The sequence below is a fragment of the Aulonocara stuartgranti genome (genome assembly GCF_965226115.1).
Source record: "Aulonocara stuartgranti genome assembly, chromosome: 23".
NCBI lineage: Eukaryota > Metazoa > Chordata > Actinopteri > Cichliformes > Cichlidae > Aulonocara > Aulonocara stuartgranti.
This window is the reverse complement of record NC_138958.1, coordinates 49,071,454-49,097,700: the sequence shown is the minus strand read 5'-3', so window position 1 is coordinate 49,097,700 and position 26,247 is coordinate 49,071,454. Positions and strand designations below refer to the sequence as shown.

Here is a 26,247-nt window from a genome sequence, read left to right as displayed (position 1 = left end):
TCAAATTCTGTATTTATTAAGTTATGCAGGCTTGTTCGCACAACAAGGCTAAATAATTATATAAACTTTTCTCAATCTAAATAGTGGACTTTGGTAGAATTAAAAAACAAGTGTAGTGCAGGTCTATGATGGTTTTTAGTGCTATCATCTAGTTCTGATTGTGGTTCTGTCTTGGTTAAGTCCTCAGTAGTCCTGATTTTGAACTGTTGTAGTCCTGTTTTAATTCTGGATCAGTTCTGGGTCTGGTTGAATTGGGGTTTAGTCCTCGTGTCTTGATACAGCCCTGACCTTGTTCTGCCTTGCTGCTTAATTAAAAAACTAGTTTAAGGTGTCCTGCACATGTGATATATATTTTTCCCTATATGAAGTCATTCTTTTTTGAACAGAGCCTATTAATCTTTCAGTCATTTCTACCCCCCCCCCCCCCCCAAAAAAAATAAAAATAAAAATCCCACATGCATACTACTCTTTGGGCTAAGCCCCGGGTGTTTCAAATATCTGGCTCCGCCTCTGATGCTCAACCAAGGATGTAACATAATCGGATTAATTATGGTGCCTTGTATGTTATACTGTTGTTTGTAAATAAAGTTTAATTTAAAAAAAAAAAAAGTTTCTGTCGCCATTTTAGTTTTTAAAAGACGTCGTGATAAGGGCGGGTCTTACTGTGAACCTGCGCGCTCATTGGCTAATAACTTGAGATTGACAAGTCGTTATCCAATGAGCGCGCGGCTTCTCCCAACATAAAGTAGTTTCCTTTGAAAAACCAAAGTCTGATTATTTTTGCCTCCACTGACGGAGCCTGTTGTTCCCGCCACAGAGACACAGTAATGTCAGAGCGGTGTTAACACTCACCTGCCTCAGCACAGCTCTCACTCTCCTCCTGCTCTCTCAGCTAAACTCACTTCCTCTCTACTTACAGGAAACCAGCGCTCAGAGGAGCCGACCGGCCTCACGTTTCACCCACAGACACGAACAGCGTGGAATTATTTTATGTCATAAGAAGAAACATATTCATGTTAACACTCACCTGCCTCAGCTCCACCTTCCTCCTCCTGCTGCTCTGAACGGAGGATCAACACTTTCACTTTCAAGGTTCAAGGTTCAAGGTTCTTTATTTGCCACATGCATAGTTATATAAGTATAACACACAGTGAAATGTAGCCTGACACGCTCCTCGACATGTGCAAAAATTGGGGGGGTAGAGGAAGAACATTATATATATATATATATTGGGTGAATGTACAGTAGTAGCAGCAAGCAGGTGAATTCTGTACATTAATATGAATAGACATCTGACTATTTTACAGGATAGACAATATAAACATATTTAAAATTAAAGGAATTTGAAATGTACATTGTTTCACTGCTCCTCCCTAAACACAGAGGATGCTGGGACTTGTAGTTTTTACCTTGTGTGATATTTATGGCTGTGACACTAAATCACAGCATGTAAACTTCCTGCAAACATGTCACAGGCGATAAAAGTTTCACATTAAAGGTGAAGTTATTTTTCTGTCTCATGTTCAATAAACAGTGAGCTGGGAAAACTGAAGAACAGACTTCAGACGTTCCCTGCAGAGTTTCTGCTGCTCGGTCGTCTGCATGTTGCTGAGACTGAGCTGATGATGAAGCTGTGATGGGTTTATGGCACGTTTGGTTCTGGAGAAGAGTTTTACTGTCGGTGCAGGTGAAATGATCAGAGGTTACAGCCTCTGGTTAAAGTGGAGGCAGCGATCAGGACGGCTGAGCAGCAGAGGTCTCGAGGGTCCTAAAGTGTAAAAGCATCAGTGTTAGTAACACAAAGATGACAGAATGGGATCATCCACACAACACTAACATCTAAATCCACGGCAGGAACTCTTCCAGTGTCCTGAAAAATCTGTGTGCACGATGCTGAGATTAAAATCTGTCTGCTCATCTTAATGCAATATTTACTAAAGTCTGGTAGAAGTTTTACTGATTTCCAGTCCACTTAGCAGACGTGTGGATAGGTGGTGGGTTGTAGAGCAGACTGAAAGCTTTAAGTTCATCCTCTGATTAAAAACTCAGACCCACAGATACAGGAAGTATAACCCTGGTGTAAGAAAGGAAACAGCAACACGGCAGCCATCTTTTTCCTCCCATGATGACCAGTGTCCCAGCAGAAGCTGGGGTTTGTTAGATCCTGTTCGATCCAGAGGAAACAGGCTAAAAGAGTCGATCAGGGGGGATCATGGTTTTATTATGTGCTCGTTATGATTGAAGCTCTGGTTGTGTGTTAGAGACAGAACCTGCAGATTCCTCCACTCTGCCTCCTCCTCTGCAGGAATCAGCCTCTTGGCTGGTTTTATTCACCAACGTGAATAAAATCATCAAACTAATCCAAGTTCATTGTGAAATGCCTGAAAATGGAGGAATAAATCTGTCAGTTACCGTATAAAGTTTGAGTTTGTCAGTGTTTTACACGGAGACGGTCGTCAGATGTTGAATGTTTAGCATGAAAGTTCCACATCTGGAGAAACCTTCAAGATTAAAGCCAGTGAAAAGTGAAGAGTTTCTGCAGCCGCCGCACTTCCTGCAAATCTGTTCTTTCAAAATAAAGTGAAAAGTCTAAATTTATATTCACGACAGGTTTAAAGGTGAAGGTGGTCACATGGTTTTAGTGGAATGCCTACGTGGGCGCGTCTGAGTGATTTTGATTCAGATTCGTGCAGCGTGGAGCAGTAAACACTTGTTTTTGTTCATCTGGACTCATGAATGATTCCAGTTAGCACATTTCCAGCCAATGAAACGTAACTACAGATGAAGACAAACACATTTAAGCTGCCTGACTCTCGAGTGTGCACAGCAAAATCTCCAGTGTTAAATTAACACTGGAGAGTGTCTATATGGGTCCACACCTCTGAGTGTTAAATACAACACTGTTGAGTGTTAAATTAACACTTTTGACAGTGTTATATGTTTAAAAGTAACCTAGTCAGTTTTGAAGATTAACAAGATAAGAGATAAGATAAGATAAGATAGAACTTTATTAATCCCTCGGGTGGGTTCCTCTGGGAAATTCGATTTCCAAAAAAAGCACAGCAACGACCGAAGTTACAGTTACAGAATTGTTATATATATATAAATATATATATACACACGCACACACACACACACACACACACACACACACACACACACACACACACATATATATAAATACAGAGACAAATATAAATAAAATATACAAAGGGGATAAATAGAATAAATAGGAATAAAAAATAAAAATACAAGTGAATTGCACATTTCAAGTCTTGAGTCTATTGCACTGTTGACTATTTACAAAAAGTATTGCACAAGGTATTGTACAGTGAGGTGAAGAGGCACTACAGCTTAGTTGTTCCCCCCTCCTTTGTCCTCCTGTTTCCCCTCCCTCTCCCCTCCAGAGAGGAGTTAAACAGTCTGATGGCGTGTGGGACAAAGGAGTTTTTAAGTCTGTTAGTTCTTGTCTTGGGGAGAAGCAACCTGTCACTGAACAGACTCTTCTGGTTGTTTATGGCCGTGTGCAGAGGATGCCTGGCATTGTCCATAATGTCCATCAGTTTCTTTAATGTCCTTTTCTCTGCCACTGTCACCAGAGTGTCCAGCTTCATGCCGACCACAGAGCTAGCCCTCCTGATCAATTTCTCCAGCCTGGAGAAATGGCTAACACTGAGCAGTGCTGATTTTCTAACACTGGAAAATAACTCAAAATGTTAGAAATATTCTACACCCCCCCCTCCCACTGTGAACATGAATTGAATATTCAGAAGACATTTGTTTAAATAGTTCTACAAATCGGAGCTGTTGGTGTGTCCTTGGATTGTGTGGTAATAATATTAGAGCCTGCAATCTTTCTTACTGAATCTCTACTATGAGTCATGTTACCTGAGATTAATTCTATGTTTACCTGTCAGCCTGGACGAATGTGCTGTGTGAAGGAAATTAAATTAAATCAGATCTGAACTGCATACAGTTAAGGAACCTGTTCATATTTGATTGAAATATGAACCAGTGATTTTTTTTGATTGCTGATTCCAAGAGAGTCTTTGTGGAAATCCTGTTTGGCTTTTTGTTATTTTAATTGTCTTTTTCTGTTTTCCAGAACAGTTCTCCACAGTCGCTGTCCACATGGGTCAGTGGGACCAAGAAGCACTCTGCTAATGTGGGACTCTGACCAGCAACATCCAGCAAGACCCAGACAGCGTTTTCTATCTCCCAGCTGGAGTTTTTGTTTGTCTGTGACTAGGGATGGGTATCGAAAACCGGTTCTTGTGGAGAACCGGTTCCCACTGTTTCAATTCCTTGGAACTGTTTGCCATTTTTGCAAACGATTCCCTTATCAATTCCAGTCGCCCCGAATGACGTCACCACATTGCGGAGCATCATTTACCTGGCAGGAAACACGGCGCCTAAGCGGCTCAAACGCTCAAAAGTTTGATTATACTTTACGAGAACGGATGACAACAGGGGAACTTGCAATACTTGCAAAGTGGATATTTCATTTAAGGGAGGAAACACTACGAATATGCAAAAGCATTTGCTCACAAAACACGCGATGACCTTAAATGAATCTCGTGAATCTCAACCCAGCAGCAGCAGTAACGTTTGCACGTCCTCTCCCGTTAATGCGGCAGGTAAATAATCAACTAACAGTGCATATTATGTTAGCGTGATCTGCCTTATTACAAAACCTGCTATTACTGTGCATTTAGGTGACCATGATGAGAGAGACAGACAGAGTCTGGCTGGCTCAGGTGCTGGCAGTTGTTGCTGCAGTCTACCGGTGTCCTTTCAGGCCAGGATAGACGAAGCAGTGACTAAGTTTGTGGTAAAAGGTTTGCACCCATTTGCCACAGCAGATGCCCCTGATTTTCGGTAAGTGAATGTGTTTAATTGTAGGCAGGGTGTAATGGAGGAGGTCACTTTAAGAGGGATGGACTTGACCTCCTGACTATGAATGATGTAGATGATAAGGTGCTGACTCTATGAATCCACAATCTCAACAGGGTTGTCCGATAAGAACAGATGGCGTATCCACAAAATCCACTGCCACTCAGGTATCTGCCGTTCACTCATTTATTAACAAGAATCCGAAGCACACATCCATAATGTGAGTGAGGGGATTTAACAGGCTGTAAAATGCTATATGCCGTGTGGTGAGTGATGGTGTGGTTTCTGTTGGAAAGAACATAAAAGTCTTCCATAATTATGTGAACAGAGTGAATTAAATGTGTAATACAACAATACAAACAATACTGGATAGTGGAACATTCAACCAAAATAAGGGAGTGTCAACAAATGCTAATTTTACTATTTACATAAATCCTAACTAGGCACTTTACATCAGAGCTAACATGAGAAATTAGTGACGGTCCCTTAATGACCGCACGGCAGAGGCTGCTTCGCAGTAAACGGCAGTAACAATCGGTAAACAAAGTATGCGCCAAGGATTAAACAAGGGAGGATAATGGCCGCAGCAAAGAACAAACACGATAAAACACAGAAACTTACAGTCTCATGGACGCACACCGCTAACAGCATTAGAAGGAACGAAAATCCACACGGTGAGTAAACTCTGCTGACTCTTCCCACCTGCAGCTCCGACCGAACTCTCTGCGTCGACGTGTGCGTAGTGATGAGGTAGAATTGTGTCTTCTGATTGGCGAAGAGAATGGGTTGCCTCACCGCTCATTGGCTAAACGGCAGCAGTATGCTGATATCTTACTCCGCAGATGTGGCTCCGTTCATGAGTTCTGCGAACTGGCTGGCCTTTTGTACACAGGGACATTACTGGATATTCTTGTGTAATTGCTACAGATTAATTTATGTTATACTTTGTTATTGCTACAGAAGAATATTTATTTTATTATTTTACATTTACAATTTCTTTTCCTGGGGACCCTGTGACACCCCATTGAAGAGCCGTAGGCTGGATCTCTTAAGATCTCACTGCTGTGTTTGTAAGGCCATGTTACTCCTAAATTTATATCTTGTTCAAAGAGAAGCTATAAAACAAAGTTCTAAGCTAATCGACCTTAGTGTTCTCCTTTTTTAAAAAGAATAGATAAAGAATCGAATCGTTAAACAGAATCGAAAATGGAATCAAATCGTGAAAATCTTATCAATACCCACCCCTATCTGTGACTGGAGAGTCAGATTTTTGTTGAGCTTCACACTTGCAGAGGTAAGTCAGTTTGCAGAGATCCCTCCCACCCTGGCTTTTATGTCCTAGATTTCTTATCTGAAACAGTAATATTTCAGTGACTGCTGCTTATACCACACGTTAATACACGCTACTGATCCCTGATAGGAGAATCATCAATTTTGGCAACAAAGAAGCCTGGTGGATGTTTGTTTACAGTCTGATGATGGGACATCATGCTCTGCATCTTCAAAGTTTGCCGCCTCATTATTATTCATACCCAGTAATGTGAAGTATGCTCATATCTACTATAACTGAACCAGCCTGGTGCTCTTCATTTATGGAGGCTGTTGAGTCTGAATGTTGTGTATCTCGTGTTCTCTGGGCTTTGTCCTCAGTCTTTTCGCAGGATCAGAAAACAAAACCAGGAGGCGCGTAAATGTTTCTTCTCCATGATGTTTCTTCAAATGTTTCTTCTGGATGATGATAAGACTGTGACACGGGATGCCACCTTTGGTCTTGTGATGAAGCAAAGGTCAGGAAGAAGTGGGATTAACTGGTACCCACATCTGAGAAGGATGTACAGGGGCACCTGCAGCCAAATCCAAGCTTCAGGTTAGTTGTAGTTGCAGAACGCTATAGACTGAGACAGCTGAGGCATCAAATGTTTGATTAAACGGATGAACAAGAGAAGTTTCTTCCCCATAATTATCACTTCTTTGTCACGGCGGGGTGCGCCGGTGTGTAATGGAAACAGGACCCAAAAGCAGATGAGGACGAGGAGTTGAAGGTTGAACAGAAAAAGTGATCCTTTATTAGATGACGGCAGAAGTAAACCAGGAAACCAAAGTAAACTGACAAGACACTAAGAAACAAAATACTAAACGGTACTGAGACCAAAAACTATAACTATGACTGAGGTGGAAATAAACAGGCTAAGACTATGACTAACGTGGAAATAACAGACGAAAACTAGACCTATGACTGAGGTGAGGTAAACAGACGACCCGACAATGACATGCAGAAAACAGAGGGCTTAAATACATACATGAGGTGATCAGGGGAAGTGGAGACACATGGGGGAAACAGCTGACTGACATAAACCTAAATGACAGGACCAGGAGGAGGAAAGCTAAATACAATGAACAAAGAACACATGACACTGTCAGAATAAAACGGGAAATACTAAAACTAGACATGACAACACAACTTAACAGACCTAATACGTGAAGAATAATACAAGAACCCAAAACATAGAAAACCAAGGGAACAATAATAAATAACAGCTTAAACTAAAGCTAGATAGGAAATGACACAAAACTAATCACATATCAAAATGAGACAAATACAAAAATGAACTCAGAGCGCTGGGTCAGAGACCCAGCCTGTGACATTCTTAAAATCTGTAGCAACTTCAAGTCTGTCAGCGTGCTGAGCATGCTCAGAATGTGACAATATATTTTTGTTCAATATTTAATTTCTTTCAGTTGCAATTGTTAAATGAAAAAAAAAATATATATATTCTTATAATTTAGCAAACTAATTTATCAAAAAAAATATACATATATCTGTATTAGTTTTAATAAATGAATTTGACACCTGTATTGAAAATACCATATTGTATTCATACAGAATCAGTTTGGTATCATTGTTTGTCTGATTGTTGAAACTAAGAGCTGCTTTGATCTGTTAAGATCTAAAGTATCCAAAGTTGAGCTCTGATGTTTCTTCACCCCTGTGTGTGTGATATGTGATTCCTACATGCTGGCAGAGCAGAGCGGCAGTTTGTGCTCACAGATGGTGACGGTGTGGAGAGACGGTGGTGTTTCCTCAGAAGAACCAGCAGAGTCACTTGCTGACTGATGTTCGTCTGCACTGCACAGAGGAAATCAGCTGACCGAGGTTTGTCCAGTGACGTGTTATGAAATGTATATTTTGATTTTATGCTTACAGTTATGATTTTCTTGACAGAGGCTCTGCAGAGGTTAGACAAAGCAGAGAAAACATGTGCTTTACATTTTACTGTGATTTATTGAGATATTTGTTGCCTGATGTTCAGCAGGAATGGAGAAATAGAATCAAAGGGAGATGTTTTTGCTGTTTTTGTAATGATGTAAGTAAATCTTCAATATTATTTATTTGCTTGGTTATATTAGGAGTGTTTCTGAGTGAGGGCGGAGGAGTCATCATCCAGGTAAAGTGACGTGGATCAGTGGATACACTTGTCTCCCCTTTAAAGGAGACGATCCAAGTCATCCTTAAATGTTAGTGCTTTCAAATACACAAACATTTTTAAAGGACAAAAATGAACATCCAACTTTGACTGTAACACAAAATAAATCTTTGCATGTGTGTTTTCAAACTCTCAGATGGGCAGCATATCAGTCTTGGACTGTCTAACCTGCCGGAGCAGCACTGAATGACCACCACACATGAGCATGTTCCTGCAACATTCAGCATCTGATCCTTCATCTGTGTGCTTCTGCTTTTGGTAAGTAGAGTTACCCAACTCCAGTAACTCTAAACACATGCCATCCATTTCTGACGGCCTGGTTACTTCCTGTCAGTTACTTTAGAAACCATGTGGTCACCTGACCTAACACTGTTTCTTCTTCTTCCCCTTAATGTTCAAGTGTCACGTGTCAAACAGCTGGAGAGGAAACTACACCAGTGTACTGAGATGTTTCACCAACACGTGCCAGATGCTGTTCCTTCATGGTGACATCACCAGAGACAGCCCCACCCACCTCAGGACCTCGCCATTGATCATGATGATTATAATGATGACAGCGAGCGGAACTAAGACTGTAAAAATCCACGACCAGAATGTTTCTTTCTAATTATGAATGAATACTGAGAGCCTCTTTCTGTGTTTTGTCTGTTTTGTTTTTTTTACCTCATTTGTTTCTAACAAAGTTCACAAACTCACACAGTTTACATTCTGTATGTTTCCATCTTTACCAGCCACACTCTAACTGCATTTAAGAAAATAATCCTTAGAAATTGTTGTTTTTCTCTTTTGTAATTGATGATAATTCAGTGAATATACTGCGCTGCTTCCTTCTATTGCGTCACACATTGCTTTAAGTTTTTCAGTGTCCAGTTATTTTTTACTGCTGTTTGAATTCTCTGTATGTTTGACCCTGTAGACTGTTTGATGGACTGCTTGTCTTCCTGTTTGTTACCGCCGCCTGTTTTTTAATAAAGATTTGGATTTCTGACTTCAACACAGCCTCTGCGTGTCCTCCCTTTGTGTCCTCTTCCTCTGTGAATGTGTTGCATGTGTCACAGATTCCTTTTATTAACAGCTTTCCCACAGTGAGTTGCATCAGCATTCATTCACAGCACATTTCAGAAGGATTCAGATTAATACAGTGATCTTACAGTCAGAATGATCCTGACAGAGTGCCACTGTAAATGATCTTTCATCAGGTACATTTTAAAGTTCAGTATTTCAAAGCAGGAGTTATGAAGAATCATGCTGGCATTAGGACTAATAATATGTACTTAAAGTCAAAGTTTTTTAATTATGCTAGAATATTGGAAGACAATCAACTTTTAGTGTTTTCCGCATATTAATTATTCTGAAATAGAGACGGTGACCCTAACTGTACAGAAGCACTAAACAACTGACAATCTAACAGACATCATTGGCCTGAGCTGTCATGCACAGTGAGTCTGATCCTTTGCTGTGAGAGTCTGACAAGCATGTTTCTGGTCAGTTTGGAAGAAATAATATCACAATGTTGATCTTTTTTTTCAATATTCCTTCTCTTTTACAACATAAACTGTGATCAAAGGTACTTATGTTCACAGCATGTAATAATACTGACAGTCCAGGGCATTGTGGTCTGTTGAGCTAGGGTTAGGGTTAGCAATTCAGACATATGTAATCAATATTAAACGTCTCTGACGTGGGCCACTGTCCGCAGTGTTGGGAAATCCATACCAGGCTGGAAGGTAGGTGAGCATCCACGAGAAGACACAGCAGATGCATCCTACTGACAGGACCAGGAGACTCCAGAAACCGAGCATCTTCTCTTCAGTGCCATCCTCTCCTGTCACCCTCTCTGCCCGCAGCTCTTTGAGTATGGGGTAGATAAGGGCGCAGAGAAACCCTTATTACTAATTTGTATTATAATTCAGTTTTCATGAAATATTCATATTCAGTATCGGTCCTTTTATATTAATAACCACGTATCCACCCAGGCTCATGGTGGGGCAGGGCTCTGTCCTGGGATGCTTGAGTACAAGGTAATGTACACCCTGACCAGGTATCCAGTCTGTCAGAATTGTTTTCAATATTTGGTTCAAAAACATGAGTGACAACAAAAATCCAACTAGGATTCTTGCATATGATGAATGAAGTCTGTCTTTGACTGTATTGTCCAGCTGATCCATCAAACCCCCAGCAGGTGAACCTTATTCATGACATAACACGGCAACAATGTAAAAAATGAAACAGCAACAGTCTAAATGTAAAGTGCATTCTAAACTCCTCTTCAATAAATCATATGCAAAGAGTCATTCGGGACTGTAAAACGTGAACTACAGAACCCAGAGTCTTCATCATTAAATCTCTGGTTGCTTCGTTTTTCTATCCTATATCAGATACTTTAAGGTTAGGTTAGGTGAAGTTGCATTCTCATGGTGAGGCAAAGTGCTTTATGTGTGTGTGTGCGTGTCATGAACGGCTATAAAAGGCCTATAATTAAAGAACAAAGCGGGGTTTGAGTTCGAGTTGCGGCAGACTGTCACTACTTGTAAATGGAACGCAGCCTTCCTGTGGCGGACAGCTAATAACAGGAATCGGACGCGGTCCACCCAAGTCCACAGCAACCACCATAGCAACCGCCTAGCATGACCTTAAAAACATATTCTGTCTTCATAACGATCAAAAACATGAAATGATTTGCAAAGTGTGAAAGTGTTACAGCTGCAGAGAGCTATGGCGGTATCTTTGGAAGCTGTTTACATAGCTAATAATATACAATGTAACCATGGAGACAGTCAGTCACGTGAGCTAGCGGTGCATGTTTACTACAGTGAATAAGGTGATTGCGTGCACAGCGTCCACATGCTGCACAGGGTAAAGACATTACTTCAATATTGTTTTATATTGATGTATATTTGCCTTCTGTTGACCATCACCTCAGGTTCACCATCACAGTTTCAGCAGACAGATGCACACTGTCTAAATATGAACACATTCAAAAACTCATGTCTCAGAAATAAGCACAGCTGTTCATGTTTGTCATTAGAGTTTTATTTGTAAGAAAATTATGAACTTCATATTGTGCATCAAATAAAAGAACATTTCACAACTCTGAGTCAACAGAAACAGGAAACAGAAATGTCTCTAATGTAGACGTGTACAGTGTAGTGTAAGCATTAAAAGATCATAAAGGAAACACTAACATTCATGTGAAACTAATTGTAATAAAAAAAATGAACAGGTGCTTTATAGATGTAAAAGAAAGAATCTGAAAACAACACTTTTTTGGTCTAAGTGATCAAAGTAGAAAACAGAACTGATGTTCAAGAACAAACCGTAGCTGCACTAATATTACACATCTCCATTGTTGTGGTGAACAGACATGTTGCTTTTAAAACCACATGCAGTGTGTGACCGTGACTGTTCACTGAGACCATGAACGCCACTTCGCTGAAGCCTTCGCCTTCTTCTTCTTCTTCTTCTAAATTGGAAGAAGAAGGAGCACGAGCTGCTTTGATCTACTGAAAGGAAAAAGCAGAACATCTGAGCTGAAACCATTAAGACAGGAACAATCATTCAATGCAGTGTCTCAGGTGGCTTAGCCTGTTACAACTGTTGATACAAGCTACACACACACACAGCCTTATGGGTACAGTAGTCTCCTGCTACACCTCCTTTTAGCTAAAGACATACTTCATAATGACTCACTCAGCTCACAAGAACAGGAATGCAGAGCATTATCAAACGTTAAAATGATACACATCTCTCACTTGTTCACTTACATTTAAACGAAACACATAATTGTAAACATCTCTAACAGCCTAAGCCAGCTTTGAATAGGGCCTGAATGGATAACTTCAGAGAATTACACATCCAATCTTACACGAGGTCTCACCGCTCGACCAGATCTGGTAACAGTCCCTGTTGGTGTGAGGTGGCTCCTATTTCTCCTTAGAAAACCTGTCTGTCTCTACCACATAAGATCTGGGAGCACTGGCAGGTCCAACTACTGCTCCAGTGGTTCCTTCAGTAGTAATCTACACCTTCTGTCCTGACTCTATGTCTGCGGTTGTAGTGTTTTGCCTGCTCACGCCTCCCCTCCTCATCCTTCTCGCGAAAAGCCTGTAGGTCGGGCCACTTTGGCACCAGCTTCGCAGCAGCTTGTGGCAGAGAGGTACGCAGGTGTCTCCCCATGAGCAACTGTGCCGGTGAGAGCCCATGTTCCAGTGGGGTGGCCCTGCACGCTAGCAGTGCTCTGCTGTAGTCACAGTCCTCTCAAGTCTTTAATGGTACGATCAGCGCGTTCTGCCTCCCCGTTGGCTTGGGGGTACCTGGGGCTGCTCGTTTCATGTGTGAACTGGTACTCTTTAGCAAAGTGCTTGAACTGTTCTGATGAAACTTGCGGCCTGTTGTCCGATACCACAGTCTCGGCAACTGCATGTCTTGCAAAGGCCTCTTTTATAGCATTAATAGTGACCTCTGCTGTTGTGTCTCTCAGTTCACCAAGTACCAACGACCAGATTTGGTGTGTGGTAGTAACAGGCAAATGAACTTTTGTTTTTTAATGATTTGAATATATATGAATGCTTGTGCATAAATACACAAACAATACACATATGCTTTCATGCTTTCAATTGTGTCATTTACGTGATCTAGGTCAGCGGTCTCCAACCTTTTTTGCACCACCGACCGGTTTATGCCCGACAATATTTTCACGGACCGGCCTTTAAGGTGTCGCGGATAAATACAACAAAATAAAACTAGTACCGGTACCGAAAAAGAAGATTTATTCATAACACACGTGAAAAGACCCAGGAAAACCGAGTTAATGATAAAAACGATAACAAAATAACGCTGAAAAGCAATAAAAACCCTGAAAACCAGACATTTCACACCTGAGCCTCAACTCTCGCGGCCCGGTACCAAACGACTCACGGACCGGTACCAGTCCGAGGCCCGGGGGTTGGGGACCGCTGTTCTAGGTAGCTCTGTTTTGGAAGTTCAGTTCAAGCTAGAAATGTGCTTTGGAGTTTGTACGTGTTTTGTCTCTAGGGGCCACCACATATATTTCTATTTACATTCAGGTGACAGCAATCCATGGATGGTTTCGACATGCAAGAGGATATTTTCCCCGGTGCCCAGCGGGAGAAGACACTGCTTGCGATGTCGATGAGGTCCTGTGGCCAGACCCCAACAGACGGCGGGATCCATGAGCCCACGTATGCACAATTGTCATGATTTTTTGTGTGTACAGTATAGTGTTTTTTCTATTACTGTATTATGTTTGTGTTTTGCTTTATCTGAATTGATGGTGCTGCAGTGGACAATATTGAGTAGGCCTATTTGCTTTTTTTGGTTGTTTGTGTCTCCTGAAAATGTGCCTTCAGAATAAACAATGACAATGAAAGACTGCAGTGTTTTATATGAAGTAGACTAGTGTGTCCCCCTGATCTGATCTGCATGTGATGCAAGTATGTGTCATTTTGTCAACAGAGTTACATCTTGACAGAGGAATGTTAGGTTTTGACAGCAGAGTTTCAGTTTGGCACAGATGTGAATGGTATATTTTGATGTGTCATGTTTACTTGTGTTTAGAGTTTTGGCACAATGAGCGACGTTTTGCAAAATGTGTTCAAGCAACGGGCAAAAACTGTAACATGTTTTTCACCAAAGATTTCAGCAATTATAAAAATTCAACTCAAGCTATTCAGCTATTAGCATTCACACTGCATTTTCTACAGGAAGTACATTTTATATACCAGTTTCAGTTCAAAGTGCATTAAAAATAATAAATAATTATTAAAAATAATACCATCAATATGTTACTGCACTACACTTACTGGACTTGTGGAAGTATTTTGAGAACCATAAGAGATTCTTACAAATGTTTGAAAGAAAAAAAATCTTTAACATAGCTGGAGACTCGTGTAGAAATATGAATGAGTTTATAAAGTTTCTGTCATGGTGTGCTGTGACAGGCAGGTAGTAGGACCCAAACACAGGACTCTTACGTGGAATGAAACTTGAATCGGCAGCTTTTATTGCTGGAAACTCAGGTGGACTCAAGAAACTACAAACTAAGAAACAAGAACTAGGAAAACAAATCAGGAACTATGAACAAGAATCAAGTAAAGAACACGGGGGAGAAAAAACACCCAGCCCACTGAAAACTAAAGAAACCCCCAAAAACATGAAGAACAATCATTAAGGAACATATTTACATATTTAGAGTTACTGCAACACCAACACTGGGTCACAGCTTCAGTGTCAGTCGGTGACTTTTGGTCTGCAACAGCAGCAGAACAGACTTCTCAGTCTTTTGAAGAAGCCCTTTTTCTTCTTCTTGATCTGACGGTCTTCGGACTTCATGCTGGCTTCAGGTTCTGGAAAAGGTTCCTCAAAGGGAACATCAGGAACCGGCCCAATTTCAGAACAAGATCCGTTGATCATATGATCTTCACCTTCAACACAGGATTTGGACTCGCCATAGGGTTCCTCACAGGGAGCGTCGGGCTCTGCAACACTTTCTGACAGAGCTCCTTCGATCGTAAGGTCTCGAGTACTCAGACTGGATGCCCTTTCAGAAAGAAGTTCCTCACAGGGAACGTCGAGCTCTGCAACACTTTCTGACAGAGCTTCTTCGATCGTAAGGTCTCGAGTACTCAGACTGGATGCCCTTTCAGAAAGAAGTTCCTCACAGGGAACGTCGAGCTCTGCAACACTTTCTGACAGAGCTCCTTCGATCGTAAGGTCTCGAGTACTCAGACTGGATGCCCTTTCAGAAAGAAGTTCCTCACAGGGAACGTCGGGCTCTGCAACACTTTCTGACAGAGCTTCTTCGGCTGGTGGAACATTTGCCACTGAAAGGCCGTCAGAGGAGCGCTCACCATTTGTGCTCTTCACATCAGGACTTGAAGGGGGCTCAAAGATTTCACATATCCGGATCCTTGCTACATCAGCAATGGTCTTCAGCAACAGGGGTGCAAAGTTTGCAACTTGGATAGACAGAATTTCTTCAGGAAATTTCTGTCTAATCTCCGTCAGGATGCTGTCGACCAGATCGTCTCGGATAGAGCGGGTGAAGACGGCCTGTGTTTCCATCGCCGTGAGGCTCTTGGAGACACGATCTAAAGTGGCCTTGGTGACACTGGTGGAGAGGATACTTAGACTCTGGGAGGCCATGTTTAGGAGGGGACGAGGAGGAAGCTCCCAGAAGCCCTGGAGAACGCGGGGAACTACCTCGACCACTACCTCCTGCGCGGTGAGCAGTTTGCTGTTAGGCTGTTCCTGCTGCTTCTTTTTCAGGATTTCAACGTAATCCTTCACCGCGCTGAGGAATTTAGGTGCTCTGTAGAAAAACATGATAAGAGTTATCTGTTAAACATATTCAAAGCATCATTTAAATATTGAAACACTGTAGCTGGACTGTTAACCCTGTAACCACCTTTGTAGCGTACATGAGTTTCTGAGACCTCGATCTCATCAACATGATCAATACTTGCTATAATTTCTAAATGTTGTGGACAAAACTCTTTTTTAGTCTAAAGTTAACATTGTCGTTAACACAAAGTTGCCAAAAACACCCAGTGTATCAAATGTGATACAAAAAATAAATACACAATAAAAGTAAATCATACACAACATGACATAGCAAAGAACTCATGTGTGGCTTTTGTTTAAAGGGTTGATAAACATCTCAGTTCCAAAGAATCTGAATTTTCTGGCTGTTTTTTGATGGGTTGGGTCTTACAGGGTTAATAACTGTATGTTACATGTGACTCACTGAAATTTAGGAGGTACGGCCTCTGGGAACTGAAGAAGCAACCTGGCTTCAAATTCAACGTCCCTCATTTTATTGCTGACGTTCACCGCCCACACCTGAAACAGAAAACACATTTACAGTGCGCTTATGTGTAAAGGTTATGTGCACGTAATGAAAAAAAAGTCTTGTGGGTTTTCTCGTCTTACCAGCCTTAGAAGAGGTTTGGCTTCCTCTTCGTCAAAATCCTCTAACTCAAACTCCCACAGCCTTCAAAAGAAAGCAAAGCAGAGGTTTTCTCTCAGCACTTACACGTCATCACAAACAGACTTTCAGGTGTGACAGTAACTCACTGCTCTCTGAGCGTCTCCCTGCTCTTCTCCACCAAAAGATCTCTCAGATCTTCAGCAGTGAGGTTCGGTGGAATTAGATCTTCCTGCTGAAGTCTGAGAAACTCCGTCATTATCGCAACCTAAAAGTAAAGGAGACATTTAATCACCACCACTCTCAGGTCCTCAGAAATGACCTGATATTTTCTGTCAGCTTTGGTTTGCATGAATCTGGGTCTAACCTGAGCCTTGTAGCCCGGAAGATACCAGCAGATCTTTACAGCTGTTTCATAAATCGGTGTGTTGAACAACACCTGTCAAAGAAATAGCAATTTAGTCATTGTTACTTAAAATGATTCTCAGTTTGTCAACTTTTAAAACGACATCAAATTCTTCAAATTACTGAAATGCAGTAAAAGCAAAAGCGTCACATACCCTGATAGGCTTATAGATTCCTTGACTCTTTTCCATTTAAACGTGTTCAAATCAAAGTCAGGAAGAAAAACGTCAACTGCTCTCCAACGATGGCGTACGGGGGATCTGGACCTGAAAATGCTCTCAGCTCGGTGGTCTCGCACAGATGAGCTCTTTTGACAGTCTGATGTTTATTTATGAATGCAGAATTTCTTGAGCAGTCACCATGGAAACTTGATGCAGCTTCATGTTGTTAAATTAAAAGTAAACACTGTGTATTTTGCACTACACTCCACTAAACTTATCATATAAGTAAATAAAGTGTGGGTTAGGTCCCTCCTGTGGAAAGAGCCACACAAACCGATGGATCAGAAAAGACAAAGTCAGCTACAGCATGCCTTTTCATATTATGTGCCTGCTTATCTCCATTTCTTTACAGTAGATGGGAACTTTTGCAGTAAAGCAATGGCTTACAAACAGTGGACTGTGGACTAATGCAGACATCTGAAGCCTGACAGCAGCTGGTATATACACAGCTTTGGACAAACTGGCCCTTTAAACAGCCCAGAGGAAGAAGAGACCTCTGCGTTATCAGTGCAGCCTAAAGCACAATAATAATAATACTATTAATATGATTTTTAGAGCAATAATGCCCCAAATACTGAAGTCATTAATTACACATTCATCATGCTTCACAGGAGGTCAGGAGTGACCGATGAACGTGATGCTACATTAGAGTCTGTCCTATGAGTTCAGCAGGAGGAGGTGAACCCACAGCTGGGACCAGTTCTCTAGTGGGTCCAGTATCATACTTGTGTTCATCCTGGTCTGAACCTGGTCAGAAGAACTGACTTCACTTTTGAAAATTCAATACTTATAAAAGGTAACCCCAAACAGTCTACAACGGCTGTTTTCTGTCCACCGAAGCAAATTTGATTGACGAGGTTTTTGTACCTTCACTTCTCCAAAAAGCAAATAAAGAGATTAAACAAAGATTTACTGAACGACCGTCAGAATTCCCAGAGCTAACGTAGATCGCTTTATGCTCTTGAGTCAGGAGGGATAAGAAAAGTGACTGCAAACATTGTGGAACGATTCATAGCGTTTGATTGCTTGTGTGAATGTATTAAACAGGAAACCAGGAGCTGCAGAAACCCAGTAATGCTGAAGACGCATGCGTGTGCGTTTATTACAGGTTTTTCTGAATGCTTAAACCCTAACTGTGATTCTTACAGCACAATTCCTAAAACTATTGATACTTATAGCAAAACCACTCACTGAGTGTGCAAAACTAAAAGCACAAACACTGCTTTGCACTCAGTTTGCCATTTTGTAACACACACTTTGCAAACCTGTAGCTACAATCCACTGCACAGCACTCTTTTTGCAGAACTGTAAACACAACTCACTGCTTTGCACTCAATTTCCAAATGATCAACGCACTCCTAGCAAAACTATACACATTTATGGCCATTATTTACACTATTTTGTCAACTGTCTGGCACACTGCCACATGTGAAAGCTTTTTTAGATAATTAGTTCACTTTGCAATCAGCCTAAGCACTATGATACAGGTAAGCTCTGTGTGTGGAGTACAATGGAGGGAGCAGGAAGAGTGAGAGGAGGCCGAGGAAGAGGACGTGGAGGTGAAGAAGTAGGATGAAGAGGACGACAAGGACAAGGAGGAGCAAGAGGAGGACGAGGAGGGGGGAGAGGACGGGTAAGAAGAGTAAGAAATAGAATTGCTGATGACATCAGAGCTACAATAGTGGACCATGTCATCAACCGTGGAGTGACCCTGAGGGAAGCTGGCCAACGGGTCCAGCCTAACTCGAGCTGCTACACTGTAGCAGGCATCATGAGGACATTTTGAAATGAGAATCGGTGAGTACAGTCACTTTGCACAAAGACTTGTAGCACTGGATGGATCTATAACAGAAGTATGAGCTCAATCTGACATGGCCTACCTTGTGCACAGAGAAAGCAAAAGCCAGATGTGTTTTTCATTCATACCATCAGTGTGTAGTTGGTGCATTGTGTGCTTAGTAGATGATGGCTTGTGTTAACTGTTGGACACAAAAATACCATTTTTACAAAGGTGTGGAGAGTTAATCAGTTAAGTTAAGGCTTATTCGCTTTTACAAGGAAACTACAATGTTTTGCTGATTGGGTGAAGAGTTTTCTTACTTGTGTGTAGAGTTTTGCAAAAATTGCCAATAGTTACAAAAAATGTGCTCAAGCCATCAGAAAAAACTGTAAGTGCTTCACATGTTAACTGTGTTGTGTTTCATACATGACTTCTGTTGTTTTGTTTCTTAGAGTTCTCATTTCTACACTGTGAAGCCTGCATCAGCATTAAAGGATTTCTTCAGCCTGCTCGAGCTGCGGGTCCTTGCTTGGCAATAATAATCTTATGGTCGCTGATAACGCCCGATCGCTGTGTGTGCAGTTTCTTTCTCACAGCTCATCACTGGAGTGAATACTCACTCACTACTTACAGTGGGGCAAAAAAGTATTTAGTCAGCCACCGATTGTGCAAGTTCCCCCACCTAAAATGATGACAGAGGTCAGTAATTTGCACCAGAGGTACACTTCAACTGTGAGAGACAGAATGTGAAAAAAAAATCCATGAATCCACATGGTAGGATTTGTAAAGAATTTATTCGTAAATCAGGGTGGAAAATAAGTATTTGGTCAATAACAAAAATACAACTCAATACTTTGTAACATAACCTTTGTTGGCAATAACAGAGGTCAAACGTTTACTATAGGTCTTTACCAGGTTTGCACACACAGTAGCTGGTATTTTGGCCCATTCCTCCATGCAGATCTTCTCGAGAGCAGTGATGTTTTGGGGCTGTCGCCGAGCAACACGGACTTTCAACTCCCGCCACAGATTTTCTATGGGGTTGAGGTCTGGAGACTGGCTAGGCCACTCCAGGACTTTCAAATGCTTCTTACGGAGCCACTCCTTTGTTGCGGTGTGTTTTGGATCATTGTCATGTTGGAAGACCCAGCCTCGTTTCATCTTCAAAGTTCTCACTGATGGAAGGAGGTTTTGGCTCAAAATCTCACGATACATGGCCCCATTCATTCTGTCCTTAACACGGATCAGTCGTCCTGTCCCCTTGGCAGAAAAACAGCCCCATAGCATGATGTTTCCACCCCCATGCTTCACAGTAGGTATGGTGTTCTTGGGATGCAACTCAGTATTCTTCTTCCTCCAAACACGACGAGTTGAGTTTATACCAAAAAGTTCTACTTTGGTTTCATCTGACCACATGACATTCTCCCAATCCTCTGCTGTATCATCCATGTGCTCTCTGGCAAACTTCAGACGGGCCTGGACATGCACTGGCTTCAGCAGCGGAACACGTCTGGCACTGCGGGATTTGATTCCCTGCCGTTGTAGTGTGTTACTGATGGTGACCTTTGTTACTTTGGTCCCAGCTCTCTGCAGGTCATTCACCAGGTCCCCCCGTGTGGTTCTGGGATCTTTGCTCACCGTTCTCATGATCATTTTGACCCCACGGGATGAGATCTAGCGTGGAGCCCCAGATCGAGGGAGATTATCAGTGGTCTTGTATGTCTTCCATTTTCTGATGATTGCTCCCACAGTTGATTTTTTCACACCAAGCTGCTTGCCTATTGTAGATTCACTCTTCCCAGTCTGGTGCAGGTCTACAATACTTTTCCTGGTGTCCTTCGAAAGCTCTTTGGTCTTGGCCATGGCGGAGTTTGGAGTCTGACTGTTTGAGGCTGTGGACAGGTGTCTTTTATACAGATGATGAGTTCAAACAGGTGCCATTCATACAGGTAACGAGTGGGGGACAGAAAAGCTTCTTACAGAAGACGTTACAGGTCTGTGAGAGCCAGAGATTTTCCTTGTTTGAGGTGACCAAATACTTATTTTCCACCCTGATTTACGAATAAATTCTTTACAAATCCTACCATGTGGATTCATGGATTTTTTTTTCACATTCTGTCTCTCACAGTTGAAGTGTACCTCTGGTGCAAATTACTGACCTCTGTCATCATTTTAAGTGGGGGAACTTGCACAATCGGTGGCTGACTAAATACTTTTTTGCCCCACTGTAAGTGCATGGACGGGTGTTTATGTGTATCATAGATTTCAGTTATAAACCTCGTTTATAATGAAGCAGCTTCTCTGGTTGAATCCTGTCATCCTCCTGAGATATCAGATTTCTCCAGAGAGCCGCTGTCTTACAGCCTCCGACTACCTACGTGGTCTCCGTTGGGGGGGCAGAAGAGGCCCCAGCCCTCCATGCACCGGTCCTGAGGCTCAGAGAGAGAAACTCTTGTCTAAATTAGAGGCATTTTCACTATGTCCTTCGCTACAAGTGAAAAACCTGGGTGTTATTTTTGACTCTGAGCTTGGTTTTATCCCACATGTTAAACATGTAACCAAAATTGGATTTTATCATCTAAAGAATATAGCCAGAGTCCGCCCTATTCTCTCTCGGGCCAACACGGAGATGCTGATGCATGCTTTTATTACCAGTCGCATTGATTACTGTAATGCCCTGCTCTCTGGTCTTCCTAAGAAGAATATTTATTTTTTTTAGAGGTTTGCATTAGAGTGCATTGGTGCTTGGGCATCTTTTATTCAGCACGGTTATACCATTGTGAATGTAGCTATATAAATAAATATGCTCAAGAGTCTATCATATGTTTGTCATGCAACTAAAAATTTGAAAATATATTTTTAAATCAGTAACTTTGCAAATTTAGAGGATTTGTTTTCAGACAACATATGTGTCACATTTTAAACAGGGTTTGAATAATCAGCGCTGACATACAGACATTTATGCTCTGGGTATAACAGACATGCTTACCTTGTGAAAGGCCCTGGGATGTCTTGGAGCAGAGAAACGCGCTGTATTGTTGCTTTTCTCTATTGTATAAGCAACGCCCGTAGGTCAGAAACGCTCTGTGCGGGTAGCAAAGTCGGCTCCAACGCACATCCAGGCATCCGTGTGAAAGAACGGTGTCGCTGCAGCTCTCAGGATAGTCAGGCTTTTATTTATATTTGCATTCTGGTGTGTTAAAACTAGCAGCCTCTGTGTCCCGCTTGGATCATCATTCCGAAAATTCAGATATTTAAATAAAATGGTGAATTGGCTCGTGATGAGGAGCCACTTAGATCCGTAAAATGAGGTTTGATTCAATTAAACTCATGTGAATTCTACCTCTCTGCTGCTGTGTTCCAAACAAACGATGTTATCTACATGTCCAAACTGTGTGCTAAGTACCTCACACCGCTGTGTCTGGGATCCGAAAAAATAAAAAGTTCAAACGCTATACCTTGCGGTAGTTGTGAAGTGCTGAGGAAAAATACAGGGTTTCTGATTAGGGTGTTTTTATATAGGTGGACTTGGTTTCAGTTGGGCTCTGAGATGTAGAGATAAAAGAGCAGGATGTAAAGAAGAAAGGTGGAAAGCCTATGGAGGTTCAGTTGGTCTGTAGAAAGTGTAATTGACAGATAAAAGAGCAGTTTGTAATGAAAAAAGCTGGAAACTATAGAGGTACAGTTAGTCAGTAGGAGGTGTAATTGTCTGCCTGCAGAGATAAAGGTGTGGGGTGTAAGAAAAGGTGTAAAACCTTTGGAGGTTCAGGTGGACATGGTTTCAGTTGTTGATTGTGGTGCTCTATTTAAAACTATTAGCCTCTGTGTCTTTTCGGAGCGCTAAAGAAAAAGTCAAATGCTCCTAAAGTAGATAAATCATCTATGTGTAATCAACAAGTCTTACTGTTGCAGTGTGTTTGTGACTAGTAGATAATTATAGGGCTAGTTGCATTAAAGGAACATTGGGGGTTGATACAGTGCTAGTGTGGCTAGGTGTGAATATGTGCTTTTAGAAGTATCACAGTTTGATTTCTAAAGGGATACATGTTGTTTGTGCTATTCTGTTTAAAAACTATTAGCCTGTGAAACTATTAGAAAAGTGAAATCAGAAAAAGTGTAGGTATTACTACTAATGGGAACTGAAGCAGTTGTAGGAATTGAAATTGATACTCAGCCCTAATCACATTGTCTCCTGTTATTTTTCTTGCAAACCAGGCGAAACAGGATTTAATGATAACATGCAGCAAAACTGAATCCTAAATCATCAAAGCAGCCGTAACAATAACACAAACAACATGTTTAATCAGTAAAAAATATTGTGAAATAAATAAATCACAGGATAAAATGATTAATTAGGCAAGTTTTTCTTTATTTAAAATGTTTTCTTTAAAATATTTTGTATTAATCACGTTACAATTGAACAAAAAAGGGAAAAACTAACATTTTAAAGGTGTTATTCAGTTTTTCCTCCTGCAAATCTTTAGATCTTTTTTAGGAAACCAAAGTCTTGATGAACCTGCATGAGTGCTCACTGTGTATGTTAACAATGATCAGATGAGTTTCTTTTTTGTTCATTTAAACCTGTTTTATATTTAGTTTTTTTCTAATTTGACTCGATTCACAGAAGATGAAGCATTTGAACTGAAGTTCAAACTAGAATTTCTTAGAGAGACTCCGCCTGAAAGAGTGAAACCCGCATGTGAGATTTTGTGGCCTCTGTGTGACTGTTGGTGGGTCAAAAAGGTTTCAGCTGCACAGCCAGACGTTATTGAGCGAGCCACCGGCTGAGAGGCACACTTCTCGCAGCTCCTTCCTTTCGTCAGACTTTAAAAGAAACATTTATAGGGTTTAGAGACATTAATATTGATACCACCTCTGGAGAGGTTACGGTGTTGTGCCAAAAAGTGATTTCCAATGTTTCTGTGTATTTTTTATGTGTAATATCTTTACGTACGTTGGTAAATAGACTTCGGTTGTCAGGTTAAGGCTGTGTGCAGGCAAGAGTGGAAGTAGAAGGACCCAAAGTGCAGACACTCGGAGGCGGAAAGTAACTCAAAACTCAGCTTTTATTGCTGGATGGCAAAAAGTGGCAAAACGTAACAGAAATCCAAATAACGTTACATGCCCAGGCAGCCAGAACACACAGCATAAATGAAAGCAGATCACGACACCGACACAAAGAAACACAGGGCTTAAATACACAGAGGGAGCAATCAGGGAATGGGTAACAGGAGGGAAACACAGCTGGGGCAAATCAGGCCTAACGAGACAAGGGGAAGCAAAACCAGACACATTAACATCAGGCATGGACTTTCAAAGTAAAACAGGAAACATAACACAGACTCAGGCAGGCTCTATAACAAAGGGAACAGAGACGTGGGACCAGGGCAGACACAGACACTGGCTGTATCCCAATTCAGGATCTGCAGCCTTAAAGTACGCAGCCTCTACCATCCTCAAGGGCCGCGTACTCAAAGACCGCTAAGGCCGGAAGTGCGAGGCTTGTGAAATGGGACGGTCTAGCCTCCGTTGCGCTGCCCAGGTTGCCTAGCAACCATGATACCAACAGCTGGAAACGTGTCTTACAGCTTTGTTTGACAGAAATGAAGGAGAAAATCTTTTGTGCATTTGTTTGTTTGTTTCTACATGAGCTTTGATCAATCTCTGTAAGATTAAGCTCAGCTATTGAACGGCGTATATTTGAAAGTAAAGGCTTTAAAACCAAGTTAGTATAAACGTCACTGATGTCACATAACTTTGCCGACATGTGGCCAACAGTAATGTTTTAATGTTCTTCGTTATTAAACATTTGCACATAAATAAGTGACGTAATATTCAGTACTTACTTAAAGTTTACTCTTCGGGCGCCCCTCATCCGCCGTTTTATTTCGGCAAAATTATCCACACCCACCGCCGCGCTATGCATTCTGGGATATGTTGGGCCACGAAGTCTACACTGCCACGTCCTTAAAATTCAGGGAAATGAAGGACGCATTTGGGGGCCGCATTTCGAGCAGCCTTCGAATTGGGACAGCCTTCGTTGCGTCGCTCTGACGTAATCGGCCTTAAAATGCGGCCCTTAAGGCTGCAGACCCTGAATTGGGATACAGCCACTGACTGGACGTGGGGATACAGCAGATAGGGGAGACAGCAACTATGGAACACAGACAGAAAACCAGAACACTAAAACTCTAACCAAACCCCACCCAGACAACCTAAACTAAGAATAATCCTAAAACCCATAAAGCAAAGCTAGAATATAATGAAATAACAAAATCAAAGAACCAAAAACACAAAACACTGGGTCAACGACCCAGGGACCCTAACATCGCTGAACAGGGTTTACAAAGAGGTTTTATATAAAATTAAAAAAAAATCTGTGTTTCAAGTGTCTTTACAACTCTGTGTTATTGTACTTACATTATAACCAATCCGCTCCTTTATCCCCACTTAAAATATTTTTACTGAACTATTGTAATATTTGCTGCCATTGCTGCTGTCCTCTTGGCCAACTTACTCTTACAAAAGACATGTTTAATGTTAATGAGATTTTTTTTAACTACATAAATAAAGGTTATATAAAAGTCGCTGCCAAAAACTGATCGCGGCTTCTACCTTGTTACACGAATGTTGTTTGTGGCTCAAGATGACTTTATGTCATCCATGAGGGAAGCATTTGACATATGTTTCACATATTATAGCCCAACAAGTTACTTATAGCAGTTTAAATACGAGCAATCACTTTTTGGCAAATACCAGAAATCAGTTTTTGGCAGACAATCACTTTTTGGCACAACACCGGTGTCTAGCAGGTTTTATATTTTAGAAAGTTTAAAGCTCAGCTTAATAGAAGTAGTGTGGTCGTGAGTTTTGCATAAACAAATTTGTGCAAACCTCAATGAAGTGAAGCAACATTATAAAGAAGAGTGAGCCTAAATGACTCCCCAATGATGTGAGAGACTGATAGTCATACAGAAAACAATGACTTTGAGCTGTTGCTGCTAAACGTGCTTCTACAAGCAACTGAATCTTGGAGTGTACTTTGGTTTGTCTGCTCATAAATTGGTGGTTCATGATGATAAATGAACTTCTGAACTGGTTTAACATCAGTGCAGTGGCTGGTCCATTCCTTGATGTATATGTCAACGTTCAAAATGAGCCATTTAAATCAGCTGTGTTGGATCAAGGACACATCTAAACCCTGCAGGACAGCGGCCCCGAGGCCTGGAGTTCCCACCCTCAGTGCAGTGGAAATAGTCTCGTGCCAGTCTTGCTGCTGCCTTTGAGTCTATATTGCCGAACACTGTGCGCACACATTTCTTTCCTTCCTAAACAAACACACATTTGTAAAGGAAAATTTAAATTGAACTCACAGTTGGCGGTTAATCGTTATATAGTTTAGATGTACACCGAGAGACGCATTTAGTGGGACTTTTACACCGCCACAGATTTTCTTCTTCTTTTTTGTTACATTATTGACATATACTAGATATTTTAACCTAAGCAGCAACAATCATG

At 41.4% G+C, this 26,247-nt stretch overlaps 2 protein-coding genes and 1 long non-coding RNA gene across 10 annotated transcripts in view; 1 reads left to right on the top strand and 2 right to left on the bottom strand.

Annotated features, from left to right (window-relative positions):
• Positions 1-26,247, bottom strand: part of LOC309701281 (ribonuclease inhibitor-like) — a gene marked incomplete at its 5' end in the record, with an annotated part of 286,714 nt that overhangs the window by 87,866 nt on the left and 172,601 nt on the right. The window lies entirely within an intron of this gene.
• LOC309701550 lies at positions 836-9,372 on the top strand. Of its 8 annotated transcripts, none has more exons than XR_014275081.1 (8): positions 836-1,092; positions 4,106-4,637; positions 4,716-6,399; positions 6,544-6,760; positions 7,917-8,047; positions 8,302-8,409; positions 8,515-8,636; positions 8,779-9,372. It is a non-coding gene; the product is annotated as an uncharacterized lncRNA (long non-coding RNA). The 8 variants fall into 8 exon arrangements; XR_014275082.1 differs by lacking the exon at positions 836-1,092 and adding an exon at positions 2,814-3,830; XR_014275087.1 differs by lacking the exon at positions 836-1,092 and having other exon boundaries at positions 2,816-4,637; positions 4,716-6,187; positions 6,314-6,399.
• LOC309700382 (uncharacterized protein) lies at positions 14,628-16,587 on the bottom strand (the record flags this gene model as incomplete). The annotated part of the gene is made up of 4 exons (XM_082523902.1): positions 16,473-16,587; positions 16,329-16,389; positions 16,144-16,238; positions 14,628-15,708 (listed from the first exon to the last, which is right to left on the bottom strand). Exons 1-4 carry the CDS (start codon positions 16,580-16,582, stop codon positions 14,628-14,630), a joined length of 1,347 nt encoding a protein of 448 aa, XP_082380028.1. The 5' UTR covers positions 16,583-16,587.